At 31.9% G+C, this 18,325-nt stretch overlaps 1 protein-coding gene across 1 annotated transcript in view; it reads left to right on the top strand.

The window, feature by feature from the left end:
- The window catches only part of LOC143236472 (uncharacterized), a 32,062-nt gene extending 14,200 nt beyond the window's left edge, over window positions 1-17,862 (top strand). Inside the window, exons 4-6 of the mRNA XM_076474758.1 lie at window positions 6,671-6,781; window positions 14,206-14,365; window positions 15,444-17,862. Of these exons, the coding sequence (XP_076330873.1) occupies window positions 6,671-6,781; window positions 14,206-14,365; window positions 15,444-17,326 (2,154 nt within the window). The 3' untranslated portion in view covers window positions 17,327-17,862. The remainder of the gene's footprint in view (window positions 1-6,670; window positions 6,782-14,205; window positions 14,366-15,443) is intronic.
- The last annotated feature ends 463 nt before the right edge of the window (window positions 17,863-18,325 follow it).

Genomic DNA, 18,325 nt, shown 5'->3' with positions numbered 1-18,325 from the left:
TAAAAAGGTCGGATATATTTGATTAATTTCATAGAAGTTCTAATTTACTATAGACTGAACAAAAGTAGTAATTAATGTACCTGACTTTTGGAAACGAGATTACATGGATTATGACTTGTTCTTGCAAAACAGAAATATTTCTTCTGAACTCTTGGGTGCAGTATAAAAATTTTGTCAATGAATAGAGTACACTAGACATTAATGTGTATCGATTTACCGCGATCATTTAGTTTTATTTCGTCATGAATTGTGGTATTTAAATAAGTGTAGAGACCACAAATTTATTCACGTAAATTTTGCCGTTCTTTATTTGATAACACTTAAAAACTATCAGGTGTTGTGCTAATAGAGTATCACATCAAAGCAGGCCATAATTGACATATAGCAATACATAAAACATTTCACTTACAGTTGAGGTTAATTTAGGCTATTTTTGCCTGGTAACATTGTACTACACAATTTTAAGCATCAAAAAAATTGTACCGATAATTTAAAAAGATCTAAATTTCTAAAAGGAGAAACATCCCATGATCCCATTAGAACGTGTTACTTTGGGTAATGTGCATTGTTTCGTTTGCAGCGATTTATTTTATTTGAGTAATTACGTGTTATTAGGCTATAGATATTCTGAGAAATTGGCATCATGTTTTTCAAATAACAGTTCAACCAGAAGAAGGGAGGAAAAGCTACCATTGCACCATCACCTCAATTAATAATAATAAAAAAAGTTCTCACTTATAATAGTCACAACAAACATCCGTATTAACGCGATAACTATTATAACGCAAATAAAAGTTGTATTACATATAGCCTTAAAATACTTTGTTTCACACATTCTATGTTTAACAAAAGCATTAACATATTGTTGAGCCTCCTGAAATTTCAAAAACTTCGTCTTAACTTTTGTAAACCGACAAGGTGAGAAACAGTTTATATTGTTGGTTTGCTGCAGTTGGTATACTATAAACTTTGTTCTCCATAATAGTGATTTACCCTTATTAATCGGAAAACAAAAGATATGTGACAAGGAACGTTGATAGATTTCGAACACTACAACACATGTAACTTCAGTGACTTCTAATCAGACATCAGTATTTTTACAAAAGCATTACATAACTTTAGCGGTGAAAAATCTGCTTATAAACGACGTGAGGCAAGGTCCATGTTAAATGAATTGTATCTGCAAAATTAATTCTCTCATCGTGAACTCTGGATAAGATATCAAGGACGTACCAAACTGAAAAGAAGACAGGTTATTTGTAAGTTTGTGAACCCTTTATATGTACATCATGATTTCTATTAAGCATTAAAGCCAACAGTTATTATAAATTACATTATTTTTGTATTTAGAAAGAAAATTATCATCTTGTTGGCAAATATCGTAAATTTAATACATATCGACATTTTATTAATTTCACAATTCAAATTGCGGAACACGTATTCCTCAAATGGTGTAATTCAAAATTCAGTAGGGGATAAAAAATACTTCTTTAAAATAAGAGTTGACCTGATTGACTTTAACACGAATTATATGTTGCTATGTATTATTCTACATTCACTGGTAAGGTATAAAAGTTTCGAGAACTTTACAAGTAAATTATTATTTTAAAAGGTACGTAATTAACTTACGAACACTATAGGTTTGAAAGAGTTGATTATGATGCAAATTAAACAGTAACCACAAATTAAATTTGAGGCTCAAATAGCAACAACACCAGGATTTAGCATTAAAAGTTTTCTACGAAATGTCAGATGACATTGACAAATAGGGCGATTACACTGTGTGTTTGATATACAAGACTATTTCCAGTTAAATTTAACTAGATAGTTATGATTTTGATAGTTTATGTGGCAAGAGTGATAAATTTAGTAATTGTCTGGAAAAGTTATTTTGTTTCAAGTTTAAATGGATAACTGTTTACAAATCATACATCATGTAGTTTAATAGCTGGGACCCTCACGCTAGTACAGCGGTGAGTTTTCGGGTTTACAATACTACGATTAGGGGGTTGGATTCCCATGGGTAATCACAGATAACTTGATGTGGCTTTGTTAAAAGAAAACACACATATGAACAATAAATTATGTTTATATTATTGCGTCGTGTTATTTGAACCTTCTAAGCTTTTCGAGATATATGAGTTGAGCATCATTACTTCACAGCATCTATTGTAATGTGTCTGTAACATTATATACACGTGTCAGAAAATACAAATGCCTTGAAAATTTAGTTTCGAAGATAGATGGGCTGAGTGATTATGCGTTTAGCCATACTAAGTATACAGTGGCTGTTTTGAAGATAAATTATCACAGATTGTATTATAATAATAGAGTATAAGAAGATAAATTAGTTTTATTCACTGGGTTCCAAAGTAATTGAACCAGCCTCTATGGACTTTGACATAAAGAGACAATTATTTAAAGGCGCTGGGTAAAACTGTAGTAACCAATAGCTATAATGGTGATTTTGTAGTGAAAATATCACATACTGTGCTGTGATGACAGAGGAGGAAGAATAATTCATCTTCCCAAATTGTGTTCTAAAATGACATAACTGCCTTGTGTGGATTTTAACGAAAAAGGAAAAAACTAATTAAACCATTGTATACAAGTGTGATAATGAACAGTGTCGTGAACATTTGTATAAACATGTTACTTATTTTAATATATTATTTTAGAATATGTAGATTGTGTTGGGGTATTATTAAGGTGTACTACATGTGAACAAAGTGCAACGTTTCCGTACTTTTCATTTCTATATTTAACTATGTAACCTAACCGTTATCTAATACGGTACAAATGAAACTATTATTTAATTGCACAGTTAATGTATTTCATTTTATTTTCCTTCAATAATTAAACTACTTGTGTCATAAAGTTTCGAATAACTTACAAGAAAAAACCATTATTATGCTAGATGCCTTCTGAAATTATAAATTCGTACAACTATTTGTGCTGCAAATTAAAGAAATAATATGTAAATTGAACCTAAAATAAAATTTCAACTGAAGCAAGATCTGTCATTAAAGTTTTCTGCCAAATGTAATATAAAGATGTAAAACGATGCGATAAAATTGCATACGAAAGTAGAATGATTAGACTGAAAGCGTTTCTTACTATACTGAAGAAACACGTGGAAGCACTGAGAACTGACGAATCAAAACTTAACAGTAATAAAACATCAAGAGTGTCGTTATATTTGTATTAGGTTACTTTCTTCCAAAACCAGAGGGTGCTAGTATTTTAAATTAAATTGAGTGTATTTGGAATGTTTTTGTGTTTGAACTATTTGCATTGTTTTGTAATAAGTGTATTAATTTTTATCTCACAAATAGATTATTTATAACTACTCAACTAGTTCTTATAAACATATGATTTGGAAGATTGCTTTTATGTAGTAAGTATACACTTTACTTCCAAGGAGATGAGATTTGGATTGAATATGTAATTCTCAAACATACTTTTAAACTACTGCAACCAAATGATCAACATTTTAACTTTGTAGAAAATATTTTAAGAACAAAATTGTGATGCATTAAATATAGTACTTTAGTATATACAACTTGGAAAATTTGTGCGCTGTAATACATATACATCGAAAGCTGTATGTTGTTGTGTGGGTGGGATACACAGCTTAGGAACGGATATTTGCTAACAAAAAATGTTAAACAAACATATAACGTTGTTCTTGCCTGTATGGAAAAAAAAAAAAAAAAAAAAAACAAAAACGGTTTATTATTCAAGTTACTTCTTTTTTCTTTGCTACTTGTAATATTATGATTGTACCAGAATAAATTACACACCTAATGTTGTAGAGGACATCAGTCATCTAAGTGTATGGTTGCTGAAATTGACCCAGTTTTTCTTTGTTTGATTAATGTTAGTTCTCAACATTTAGTTATATATTATGTTCTATATTTCATCTTGCAATAAAGCTCTTATTATGTTGTCACAATTTTTGTTTAGAGTTGGAAGATAAATTATGCTTGAAATTTGTTGTCACAATTTGCAAAATTTTGAAAGTTCAGGTTCATAAATATTAAACTTTGTAATGTTTTGAAGGAAGCAACATTTAATTCTTAATTTATTTCTCTGTAGTGCAACTGCAAGTTTTGATAAGAATGTAAAGGTGAAGCTTCTGTATGATCATGGAAGTATTAAATATGAAGGTTGAATTACGTTATGATGAGGAACAGAAAGATTTTGATATTAAATTGGAGAAACCTCAAGATGATAGTTTCACAATAGCTAATAGTAAGTGTGTGTATATGTAGAACATCTTTCATGTTCTTCCTAACATAAATAATATCAATTTACCAGTTTAAATTTGGTGTTGTACCTGACTGTTTCATTATTTAGTGATAATATTTTAATGGATGATTTTATATCCTATTTCAGGAATGTACATAAGTAATGTTAGGTTTGACACTTTCATTTTCCATGTTACTTTAGTCTTTGATTGCATGAACTACAGATTGTATCTGCTGGCATTTTCTTAATCTCATTCTGTACCATCTCTTGTGAATAGGGTTAAATTTGATATCTTTCAAGTGTGAAGTAAGGGCTCTACTAACTGAGATAAAGGATAAATGCACAATTTACTGTTATTAAGGAGCACACATGTGATTTTCTCAGTTAAAATGCATCATTATTTCTCTTTATCTACTGGTAACTTGAAGGTATAGAATTACCCCTGAATCACAATTGCCTTCAAGTGAGACCTAATTCACTATCTAACTGTGAAAATCTATAGATACGTGAAGTGGTAACCAGTAAAAAATAAGAAGCATTTGAATTTTATTTAAAGACAAGTTCTCCTAACTTACATATATTAACAAGTAATTATGTCTTGTTATAATTTTATGTAAACTTCAAAAGCTTTATTTATGCAGTTGTTTTATTTTCTTGCACTTGAAATATTTTCATGTTGCCAACATGTGCAGCCCACAATAGTATGTTTTGCTTATAAGAAATCAATCTTATGCAAATCCTCTTGACATGGCGAGACAAATTGTGTATGCCACATCATTCTAGCTATACCAAAAATTTAATTAAATAACTTTTTTTTCAGTAAATTTGATATCAAATTGTAGTTAATGAATCAAATTTTAATATAAGGTCTAATTTATATAAGAGAATGTTTAAATCATCCTCAATCTCCATTGGTTTTTTTTTTCCTTGTCATTAATTTAGTGATCACCCCTGCAAGAAGTACAAAATAATAAATTAGAAAATGGGACACATTTCTCATGTCACCTCTTTTACAGATTTTCAGTAGTTCACTGTAATATTTTGCATCATAGAATTTATAACATATATTGAATACAGTACATAGGAATTTTCAATCTATCAAATTACATATTATTTTCATAATCCTTTATCTCATAGTTAGAAAGCTAGAAAAATATGATTATTATAGGATGTTATCTGCTTGATGCATTATTAATTTGCTTGAATTAGGTGTATTATTTATTTAAATAAAAATTTAGTGTTCTAGTACTATTTGTATAGAAAGGAGTCTTAAGTTTTGCTGTCAGTGAAGAGCAAAATAACTAAAGGAACTGTGTAAGTACTATATTTTCTATTTTTCATGTCTATTCTTTATTTGTTGTAGTAAAAGTATTAAATTTAAAAATTAGGAGCTTGTTAAGTTAGATTAGGTAAAATAATGCAAAATGATGATAATAGGAATATAACATTCTTCAGGAGATATTCTTACAAGCAACTCCTGTTTCACTTTATGCAATACAGTAATGTGAACTTCAATTTTTCCATGTAATTTTCATCTTGTGTGGCAGGTTTATTAGTTATATACCATTCAAAGAGTAAAAAAAGTGTAAACTTGTGCATATTGTTGCAAACTCTATGCTGTGTAGGATACATTACTTTTGTATCTTGCTACAATTTGGAATTATTATGGAAAAGATAATTTAGTTTAATTTTGTATTTTTATGATGATTATAATGTTGGTCATGTGACCTAATGGGTTGAGAAAATAAAGAATGAAATGAAGTTTTCAAGACATTCTTTTACTTACAAGGATTTAGAGATTAGACAAGTGAACTTTCACAATTTTAAGATGAAGAAACTGATTTTAATTTTGAAATCACAAACAATTTGCATTTCAAGGAGTCATCACTCTTACAAAACATGTAAAAAGTTATGGAAACTGTGGTGAATTTGTGATCCCAGACTTGTTTGGATCAATGGTGACTGCTGCCATGAAAGGTCATCATAGGGCATAATTTTGACATTCTCTTACTTGTTTGTTGTGTTTGCTTCTTCATGTGTTACTCTTGAATTGATTGCATGCATTAGTTTATTAGACTTATAGGTTATGGTTGGTATGCATTTCAACTGCAGAAGTATTCTTAACTTAATAACTGTTGTTCTCCATTGGAATCTTTCCAATACCAGATATAGATACTTCACTCTTTGACTCTGGAATGTTTAGCTACCATTGTGGACTGTACAACTAACAATGTGCATGTATATTTTCAGAACCTGCCCTATGCTGAAAGTTAATTTTTTATGCAGCAGTATATTTAGGAAGGTATTATAGAAGAGGCTTGTTCAATTAAATACACTATATTGATTTCGATTATGGTATGTGATGCATAAATTACATTGTGTCTTGTTCTCAAGAAATCTACATTGTTTATATTTCTAGCTACGAAAAGCTGATTATGTGGAAGAAAAATCTCTACAAACAGTTTTGAAGGTTGATATGATAAAAGAGGAGAAAGAAGATAACTATGATGGATCAGTAGTGAAAACTGAGGTAATTTGTAGATTGAAACTTTTATCGTTCTGTTATTGAAGACAATATGTCACTGTAAATGTGTCTTTCTGGATATTTCCTTGAAGTTGATTGGTAGTAACAAGTTTGAACTTACTATTTAAAGAAATCTACTAAAGTTTGGTGCATTGTAATGAATAAACTAATTAAACCTCTTCTTGCAACAGAAATATTTGCTAGTTCATCATTGTTTCATTTTTAATCATTACATAGGATGTATTGTAAATATTCTACTAATTACTTGTACAAACTTTATCAACTGTATGAAATATAACTTAAAATTTTGGTTTTTGCATCTGATTCTGAAAGTTATTTTGTGTTTAATAATTTGTAATATTTACAGTAGTTTAGTATGTTATATCAAATCTATATCAGAGTGATGATTTACCAATACTTTCAGCAGTCTGTAGGTGCTACATCTTATAACTAATACATCTTGGAAAGGAATAGTATAAATATCTACTTCATTGTGCTGCTACATGAATTATGTGACAGTAAAATGGATGTCGGGGAAACTGCTTGGGTACATGTGAGCTGTGTTGCTGTTTCAGTAGAGATCTTTTTGAATGATATTATGAATTATTGTCTGAGACACATGGATGGCTCTTATCACTTCCATTTGTGTTTGTGGATTTTCTTTTAAAAAAAGATTACACAGTTTGATTAATACATCTGTGTATCAACTTGTTGTAGGTTTGTTTCTAAATGGTTCTAGTTCTAGTTGGGCTTAATTAAAAGTTTCTCTACAAGCATCTTTTTCTTTGCATGACATCACAGCTTTGGTAGTTACATTCAACATTTATCCATGTCGCAACAGGCCATGCCATCAGATTTGTTGATGTGCATTCAACATTTTACTGAACTAATTGCGAAGCTGTCGCCATATTTAGCATGTCAAATATGCATGTGTGTGTGTAAAGCATAATTTGTTTTCACATTCTTCACTTCGGAAATTTCACAAGGCTCAGCCTCCTAGAACAAGCAGCAAAGATAGAAAAGTCATAACTAGAAAAATAATTGTTTCCTTAACTTCATTTGTTTTTCTGTGTTTGAAGAAAAATAAATTTAAGTTGTTATTTATCAGGAGAAATAATGTAAATATATGTGAAATGTATAATATTTGAAATGTAACTGCATTTTACAAAATACTAGTCCATTAAAACTCAGCCAAGTCAGGTAAATTAGTTGAGGTTGTAGGTCAAATATGTATTATTGGATACAGTAACATGACAGCACATGCACTTCTTCAATGTAACTTTTGTATTGTTAGCCTGACATAGCTTTAAGGTCAGTATAATTAAAATAATGAATATTTAATGTGAGATTTGGCCTATTTGCACTAAAATATGAGTTTTTGTGTTATACTTAAATGTCATTCTAGAATGACATTAAAAAAACAACATATCTTTTTCTAATTTGTTTTTACTGAGATTACAAAGTTGGTGAAAATGAGTGAGCCCATACTGAAGTGACAGTAACAAATAAAATATAAAGTTTTAGTCAACCAGAAATTTGTTAGTTGTATAGAGATTATGAATATTTTTTTGCATGTGTAGTTTGAAAAGATTATAATGCATTAAAATATTTTTAATCTTAAAATCAAAAGTGGTTTGCATGTTGGATAGTGAACATTCTGAAAGGCAAGGCCCTTTAGTGTGTATTCCTGTACGTAGTGAGGAGATATCCCCATGAAGGCTCTGTTCTCACCTGTATTACTTTCATTCATGCCCGATGTGGGTGGAGGGAAAAAAGAGGTACAGCATTTGAAAATGGTTCACAACATTTTGTTCCCTGGGGCATGAAAGTTACTGTCTCTCCATCTCAGATGTTTGCTGCTGCATTTACAACTGTCGTCTCTTTTTACCATCAGCTCCAAAGTCATATGGAACAAAATTCAGAAGGTCAGTGGGCAATGTACTTCTATACCCCTTTCAGTCTTGTTTTCTGATGGCCAAGAAGTTGCTGATGCCCAGACCTTTACCAATGCTCTCAGCAAAAGCTTTTGCTGGGTATCTAGCACGTTTGCTTTATCCTCAACCTTCTTAGCCATAAATACTCAGGCAGAGCGATTGCCTCTTTCCTTTTGGACTGATCATTTTTATAACTGTAATCACCTCTTTACACTGGTAAAACTCAAGCTTGCTCTTCATTGGTCTGGCAGGACATTGGTTGGACCTGCTGTGCCATCTCTCTCCTGCTTCTATTATTATTCTTCAAGTTGTTTATAACTGGATGTAGTAGGAGAATGCTTTTCCTGATGCTTGATGCAGGCTTTTGTCCTACCTTTTTTCTAAGCCTGGGAAGGATCTCAAGATTCCTTCAAATTATTGTCCAATTGCTTTGATGAGCTGTATCTGTAAGACCTTAGAGAAGATGATTAATGCTTTTCTTGTTTAGTTCCTCAAATAAAACAACCCCCTGTCACTCACCCAGTGTGGGTTGAGACGTGGTCCACCTGATTCGACTTGAAATGTTGGTCGGAGAAACCTTTCTTAAGTGACATCTTGTATCAGTATTCTTTGACTTTGAGAAAGCTTGCAATACTCCATGGAGGTATGAAATTTTGCAAGACCACCACTCATATGGATTGCATGGCTATTTGTCCATTTTTTATTAAAAATGGTTTAATGGGTTCGCAATTCCAAGTTTATGTGGTGTTGACACTTTCCTGTTGTTTCTTACAGGAACTTGGAGCCCCTCAAGGCTGTGCATAGTGTGTCACACTCTTCAGTATAAGGATTAATACCATCACTGGACAACTGTCTACTACCATTTGTTGCAAACAGGCTCTGTGTTGACGATTTCCACACCTCTTGTCAGTTGTTGAACATGATATTCATTGAACAGCAGGTGCAGGCTGCCCTCAATCAGTTACTGAAGTGGACCACAGCAAACAGTTTTTTACCTTTTCTCTCTCTAAAACCATTTACATGCACTTTTGCCACCAACAATGTATTCACTTTGATCCTGAACTCTGTCAGTAAAGTTGTGCTTTGCCTGGTCCCTGAGGCAAAATTCTTGGCTTATCGTTGACCATAAGCTGACCTTTAATACCACACATCAAGCAGCTATGAGTCAAGTGTACAAGGGCACTGAACATCCTGCATGACCTTCTCTCTTCCATCTCTTGGGGAGGATTGATGTTCTATGCTTAAAATCTATCATGCCCGTGTATGATCAAAACTAGACTATAGAATTCTGGTCTATGGCTCTGCCAGGATATTGGCCTTGAAGAAGCTGGATTCTGTTCATCATCAGGGGCTTTGGCTCTGCATGGGGTCTTTCTACACTTCACCAGTGCAGAGTTTGTATGCAGAGTCTCATGAATGTCCTCTACACCTGTGCTGTTTGCAACTCTATTTACTGTATGTTTCAAAAGTTTAATCCTCACTACACCATCCCACTTGGGGTTGTGTTTTCCTTTCAAAGTGGGCCATGCGTGTTTAGAACAGATGGCCTGCCATTGTTCCTTTTGGCCTTGTATCCAGGCACAGTTGGATGAATTGGGTCTGTTCTTGAATGACATTGCTGTATCCACTGGTCAGCCAATCTCACCATGGCTTATTACCATCCACAAATGCAGCTTCTCTTTGAGTCATCTGAGAAAAGCAGATACTCCTGATTTTTAGTACCATCTTCTATTGTCCAAATATTTTTCAAACAATCCTTCAATTCTCATTTGTACAGATAGTCCAAAATCAGGTGATTTTGTGGGCTCTTCCATGGTTTGGTAGTTGCACACGGAATCCTCTCTGCAGTTTCTGTGTTCACTGCAAAATTGTACACCATTTATCTTGTCCTGAATCACATAGAAGCTAAGCAGTTCTCAATTTGTTCTGTTTATACTGACTCGCTTAGCTCTCTACTGGCCCTGGAATTGTTACACAACAGTTCTCATTCTGTTCTTGCTGATATTCAAAACTGACTGACACATTTTTCTTTAACATCTACTTTTATCTAGTTCTTCTGGATACCAGGCCATGTTGGTATTTGCAGAAACGAGCTTGCTGACACTGCAGCAAAGTGTGTCTGCTCTGTATTTAAGGCTTGGCTTGAACCAGTTGGCAGTTGACTTAGAGTGAGCAGCATGATAATAAATTTTTCCACATAATTCCCTCTATTGGACTTTGGCTGTCTTGTTTCTGTCAGGATCAGAAGGAGTAACTTGCCGTAATTAAACTACACATTGGTCACAGTTTTTTAACTCATCATTTTCTTTTATCTGGGATTGTTGCACTAATGTGTTGTCTGTATGACACTCAAGTCACAATAGTCCACCTTTTACTGTTGTGCCATCTTTAGAACTCTGAATTTCAGCACCATTTTATTCTAGTTTTGTCCACAGGTTTATGTCTGTCACTGAACAGTGTCGTTGGCAATGGTGAAACTGTCCACTTTTAATTTTGAAAGGGCCATTGCCCTTTTAACACTATTTAAATTATTAATTCAAATTTGAAATTTTTAACATTATTTCTTTTTATGAATTTTACTTTAATTTTTTACCACTTTGCAAATAACATAGTTGAGTTGTGCCATAAAATGCCAAACAAACAACCAATCTGAAAGAAAAGGTTTATGAGAAAAATTTAATTAAAAAAAGTCTGTATAGTTAATTTACAAACCTGATTGTTTGTGTATGTAATGTTTACTTATAACTTGCAAAATTTTGTAAAGGTGTGCATACATAATCAGAAATCATGGTATAATTACTCTTTTGGATACTTTTGTGGTCAGGAGCTAGGTTATTTCCTCCAAGTTTGTAATAAAACAGTTAATTAAATCTTTTTTTTATCAAAGCATATAAATAAATATGGTGTAAAACTTTGTTAATAATTTAAACAAAAAGGCAGTATTAGAAAATCCTTAAATTCTACTTAGAATGAGAGTTGTTACATTTTTTTTCTCTAGATGTCTCCACCTCTCTAGTTTATTTACTTCCTTTCCAAGAAGTTCTAACTTTAGCATGTTACTCATTATAATGTTGTTGTTCTAAAAATAGAAATGTATTTATAGATGAGTTTAGATTAAGTAAAATGAATATTAATAATGATATTAAAAATTTTGACAAATTGCACTCATGATTAGTTTGTGCTTTATTTAATTTGATAATGTTATGTGAACTCCATGTTTACCTGCTGATGTATAAATTTTGTGGTTGGAATTTTAGTTTAGACACAGTTCAAAGGTTATTAAACAATAAGCAGAGAAATGGTAGTGGGGGAATCAATGCCATCTAGATACTTCTGGCAGAGAGGATGCTTCTGTTGGATTTTCTTTCAGTTCAGGAGACCAATGATTGATATGAGTGTTCCAATGAGTGATAAACAACTATTATTATTGTGGTCTTCAATACCTCACCCTCAGGCAATGGCAGTAGGTATATTCAGTCAGGATTGTAGTGGATTGCATCCATATGGCTGTTTACTAATTCATCTATTTTCTACCTACGAGTGTCAACTGGACCATCACTGAATCAATTGTAATGGTTCTCATCACTTTTACTTTCATTTTTCTGTATTTATAACAGATAGGAGAAAGAGTTACAGTGTTTAAAAAGCTTTAACATTTCTTATGCAGAGGTTAAAAGTTGTTGTCCCCTTCTCCACCTCGACTTATGCTGCTGCAGTACATTCCACTTCTGTGAAGTGTGTACAGACAGCTTTTTCTGTACTTTATCTGTTAATTTATATATGTACTTTCTGTACATATGTGCTCAATGTGTTATCAAATGTAGGTAATTTAAGAGGTGTTACTTACCTTTACACCACTGTGAGTTACAACCTTTCATACTACTGCTGTGGAATTTCATGTACCTTGCAAAACCCTTAAACATACTTCCATGTTTAGAGGCCTACAACTATTTAGCTGGCTTATGAGGTAATCATCTTAATTTTATATCCCTCCTTGAATAGGAGGGTGATACAACCTCTAAGGGTAGTATTCCCTGTAAATATTAGTGTTTGATAATAGTTTTATTTTCCCTACTACTTCCTATTTTCAGGCTTGTTTTTTATAGTTTTTATTTGGGTATATAGTTGCTTTGATCAGTTGGATTTGTTTATTTACTACTTTGTCCTTGTTGCAGTTTTGTTCTGTCCATTCAATTATAACTTCATTTTTTGTAGTCATCCCATGTCTTTTATGTGTTTCTTATCAAAATGAATAACAAATTAAAACATTCAATACCAGACACACCTCATCAGACATTCCATTTATTTCTGTTATTTTTTTTATTTTGTCTCTGATCATCATCATTATTCAAATAATGTCTTTGCAGTTCGCTATCCTGTAAAGCTGATTTAATTTCATCCTTAACCCCTTCCATTTTCTGAAGATATTGTTTGTCTATAATCTGTTGTTTTTATCTTATTTCTTCCTTCATTATGTGATTCTTCTATTTCTGATTCTGTTTTATGTACAGTCAAGGTTGTCTGTTGCTATTGTGCTCAAGCTTCTTCCTCTCTTAGACTACATTTTTACCTGTCTTGTCAATGGCATACCCCTTGTTTAGGGACTTATCCTCATCTTCTTTCACAGGTTTGACTTATCAGCTCAGTCATTTTGGATATTTGATGAAGTCCAAGGAAATGTTTTTTAATGTAGCTTCCCATCAAACCAGGCATTGTTAATCTCTTTTGTCTCCTTTTAATACTGACTAGAGAAGATCTCACAGAATGGTCTGTAAACTACATCTAATACATTCAACTGTAGTAACATGTGTCACTAGATGATAGTCTCATGTACTATAGTGTTAATGTCCCTATAGTTTACCCAAGGCTCTAGTGTATTGACCTTATCAGGCTGAGTTTAATTTCCAGCTTCATTACTGATCTTGTACATTTCAGGGAAACTTTGTGTGCTGATCTTTTCATTCAGATCCTGAAAACAATGACCAAATACATCAAAAGGAGGGGAGAAAACTAATATAGACCTTGAACTAATTACTCAACTAACATGTAGTAGAACCAAATATTAAAATTCATTGTATTTGTTGTCATCAGATCTCAATAAATGGCCACCCTCACTGCAAAAGAATTATTTATTCAAAATCTGCATCAAACAGGGGAGTACACAAATCTTAAGCTGATCTGCTGTTGCTTGGTGTCCACTGTTGAGATGGGGATTCTCTGAAAAACTGACACCATCTCTGTATAGCTGACTTGGTCATTTCCACATTTTATACAAGAAAAAAGAAAACAGAAAGAAAGTAGTGCAATTGTTTCTAATTATCTGAACTTGTAACATTTTAAAAAAGGTAACTATTTAAATGGTTTTGATACTTTTTACACACACAGTTACGTTCCAAGCATTAGGTTGATTATATTGTATTTTGAACTAGTAAACTGCAAAGAGTATATGTAATAATAACACAAGCTTTGTAATATGAGATTGTATTTGTCCAACAGAAAACAGAACAACATGGTGTTCTTGTAGAAGATGATATTATTTCAATGTTTAGTACCACTAATGATGATGATCTGGATAGTTCAAACTGTAATGATATGAATGTGAAAATGAAAACTGAATTTCAAGAAGAAATTGATTCAGTGTTAGGAAGTACAATTGGTAAGTACAAGCATTTTTTATAATTCTAGGTCATTGACATTGGTTTTAAAGAACTGATAAATGTGAAGTGTGTAGATTTATATTTTTTTTATTTGTACATATAAATATTTGTGTGATAGGTTATGAAGTGATGAAATGATAAAACATTAAGAATAATTAATTGATAAATTAATTTTACCTGAAAATGAACAGAGAAAACAGTAATTATTTCGAAAAAGGAACTTCAACTGACTAGTATTTATCTTCCTGGTTCTTTAGAAATAAACTTCTAAATTAATGGTTTGAGCCCGTATCAGAAGATTAATGTTTCAACACATACAGAGAATGTATTTGTATCTCTTATTTCTATAGATATAATTTATTGAACACTACCAGTCCTGTAGAATCTTGGGCATAAAATCATTGCAAATTTCAAGACACAAAAAACACTGTTTGGATAACTTATAGTGTAGCTGGTCCAAAATAAGAGACACTTCATACTTCCTCAAACAAACTGCCTAACTAAATTGGATTTGCATCAACTTGGATTATTGCATATGATATACTAACAGTGTATCATTAATTTGTCTTAGCACAACATCAGATTCAGTGACATCCAGCTTATGTTAGACCATATAAAACCAAAAATGAGGATACATTATTTTAGTTTCCATAACAAACAGTGGTACAATGGACCTTCTCAATGAACATTTTTATTATGACCTGAGTTGGAAAATATGATTTGGAGTTGAAAATAAATATCTTTTCTAAACTTTGCATGTTAATCATTTGAAGATTTGATGGTAATCAAACTTTTCAAACAGGAAATATATTTAAAACTTGATGCTGAAACTATTTTGGTTGTTGTAACGTCATGGTATCTTATTTTTACAGCTGATTTCATTTTATCCACTAAAATCCTTTGGAAAGTGGAATGTTATCAACTTTTTTTATATGGTTCAAGTAGAAAAGTCTGTAAAGATAAGTTATAGCTTTACTACTTTAATATGGATATTGATCATATGAAAATATTAAATATACTGAGAAGTTCATCAAATATATTATCTGTGATATGACATCATTTATACATTTATTTCAGATACAAATACCAGTGTGAATGTCAACTGTGTGAGTCAGTGTCCTGGTTACCATGGTATAAAACAAGAAGATTACTATGCAGAAGTTATAAAATCCTCCAAACCAAACAATGAAATATGTGTAGAAACAACTTTAAATGGAAATAACATTAAAGAATTTGAAACATTGGATAAACTAACACAAGAACAGAGGATACAACCTGGAGAGAAACCATATCATTGTGCAGTTGATGTTCAAAACTTTGAGAGAAATAGTCCATTAGAACAACATAAGAGAAGTCACACTAGGAAGAAGTTTTACAGTTGTGGAATTTGTGGAAAATCATTAGTATCAAACAGAAACTTAAAATTACATCAAAGAATACACACTGGAGAGAAGCCTTACAGTTGTACTGTGTGTGGGAAACAATTTAGAACAAAAAATGTTTTAAAAAATCACCATAGAACACACACTTGTGAGAAACCTTACAGTTGTACTGTGTGTGGGAAACAATTTAGAAGAAATTACAAATTAACAATACATCAAAGGATACACACTGGGGAGAAACCTTACAGTTGTACAGTGTGTGGGAAACAATTTAGAGGAAGTAGTGTGTTGAAAGTACATCAAGCAATACATACTGGGGAGAAACCATACAGTTGTACAGTATGTGGGAAACAATTTAGAACATATGGTGTGTTAAAAGTACATAAAAGTATACACACTGGAGAGAAGCCTTACAGTTGTACAGTATGTGGAAAGCATTTTAGAACAAAGAGTGGAATAACGATACATAAAGGAATACATACTGGAGAGAAACCTTACAGTTGTACAGTGTGTGAAAAACAATTTAGAACATATGGTGAATTAAAAACACATCAAACTATACACACTGGAGAGAGGCCTTACAGTTGTACAGTTTGTGGAAAACAGTTTAGAATAAAATACTCTTTACAAAAACACCAAAGAACACATAGTTGTGAGGAACATTACACTTGTACTGCATGTGGAAAACAATTTAGAAAAAACAGTGAATTAACAATACATCAAAGAATACATAGTGGGGAGAAACCTTACAGTTGTGCAGTATGTGGAAAACAATTTAGAACATATGGTAAATTAAATCATCATAAAAAAATACACACTTGTGAGAAACCTTATAGTTGTACAGTGTGTGGAAAAAGATTTACAGCAAATAGTACATTAATAGTACATCAAAGAATACACACTGGGGAGAAACCTTACAGTTGTACAGTTTGTGAAAAACAATTTACAACAAAGTATCAATTAAAATATCATCAACCACTGCACACTGGGATAAAACCTTACAGTTGTACAGTGTGTGAAAAACAATTTACAACAAATTATCAATTAAAGTGTCATCAACTACTACATACTGGGGTAAAACCTTACAGTTGTACAGTGTGTGGAAAACAATTTAGAGCAAAAAGTAAATTAACAATACATCAAAGAATACACACTGGGGAGAAACCTTTCAGTTGTACTCTATGTGAAAAACAATTCAGAACAAAAATCGCTTTAAAAAGTCATGAAAGAACACACACTTCTGAAAAACCTCTTAGTTGTACAGTGTGTGGAAAACAACTTAGGTCAAAAAGTGAGTTAAAAAGACATGAAAGAATACATACTGGCGAGAAGCCTTACATTTGTACAGTGTGTGGAAAACAATTTGGTACAACTAGTGTGTTAACAAATCATCAAAGAATACACACTGGAGAGAAACCTTACAGTTGTAAAGTTTGTGAAAAACAATTTAGAACAATTAGCAGATTAAGAAATCATCAAGGAATACATACTGGAGAGAAACCATACAGCTGTACAATTTGTGAAAAACAATTTAAAACAAAACATTCTTTAAAAAATCACCATAGAACACACTTGTGAGAAACCTTAGCTTAACAGTGTTTAAAACAATTTAAAATAAAGGGTGAATTAGAATAACAGGTAAGAACACATTCTGGGAAGATAACTTACAGCTGTACAGTTTGAGGAAAACAAGAAAACAATATAAGAAGTTATATCTGAAACAAATCTCATAAAATGCATACAGGGAATAAACTCTAGTTGTGAAGTTTATGAAAACGATTTGTATAGAGCTAGGTTAAAAATACACCATAGTTCACATTGGGGAGAAAATTTGTATATTTGTAACCTCCATGTCTAAGTTGTTAAGCATAAGAATTTCCAATATTAAATCTGGGGTTTCGTTCCAGTGGTTGACACAGCACATGTTGCCTGTTGTTCACTTTAGAAACACATTATACAATTAATGGTCCTTTGGTTCCTCATTGCTGTCCTGTTTGCTGAATTGAATCTTTAAGAAAAACAACTAAAACCAGTTGTCTTAATATTCCTACTTTTTACTAAGAAGGTTGAAATGTTCTCTATTTTAATAAAAGTTTTAATACCCTTACCAGCCATCTTGAGATGCAATGTTCTTATTATTGAATATAAAAGATATGATGCATCAAAACTTTCACCTTCACTCACAATCTTAAATATGTCAGTTAGCTCTGTTCTAATTATTTTTCAAGAGTAAATGTGTACAAAGATAAGTTATCTTAAAGTGGTAAAATCCCCATATTTTATTTTTCTTAGTAGAACTCTGAACGCATTGATTTCTTAGGAAATAAAAAATCCATCAATGGACAAAATTAGGACATGCTCTTACACATTTATAGATTGTGCAAGATTCTACTTGGATTAAATAGTTAATGAAGGAAGACATACTTGTGATATATATGACTAGTTGATGAAAAGGAATCGACATTACAGAAAATACAGCTTGGACGTTGCTTGAATGGACAGTGAGAGAAAATGTACTACGTACTACATATGTTAAATGTTTGAACAAGTAATTTTGTCATCCTCAGGTACAAGTAG

The sequence above is a fragment of the Tachypleus tridentatus genome, chromosome 13 (genome assembly GCF_004210375.1).
Source record: "Tachypleus tridentatus isolate NWPU-2018 chromosome 13, ASM421037v1, whole genome shotgun sequence".
NCBI lineage: Eukaryota > Metazoa > Arthropoda > Merostomata > Xiphosura > Limulidae > Tachypleus > Tachypleus tridentatus.
Note: the sequence above shows the minus strand (reverse complement) of the source record. Positions and strands in the feature narration are given on the sequence as shown.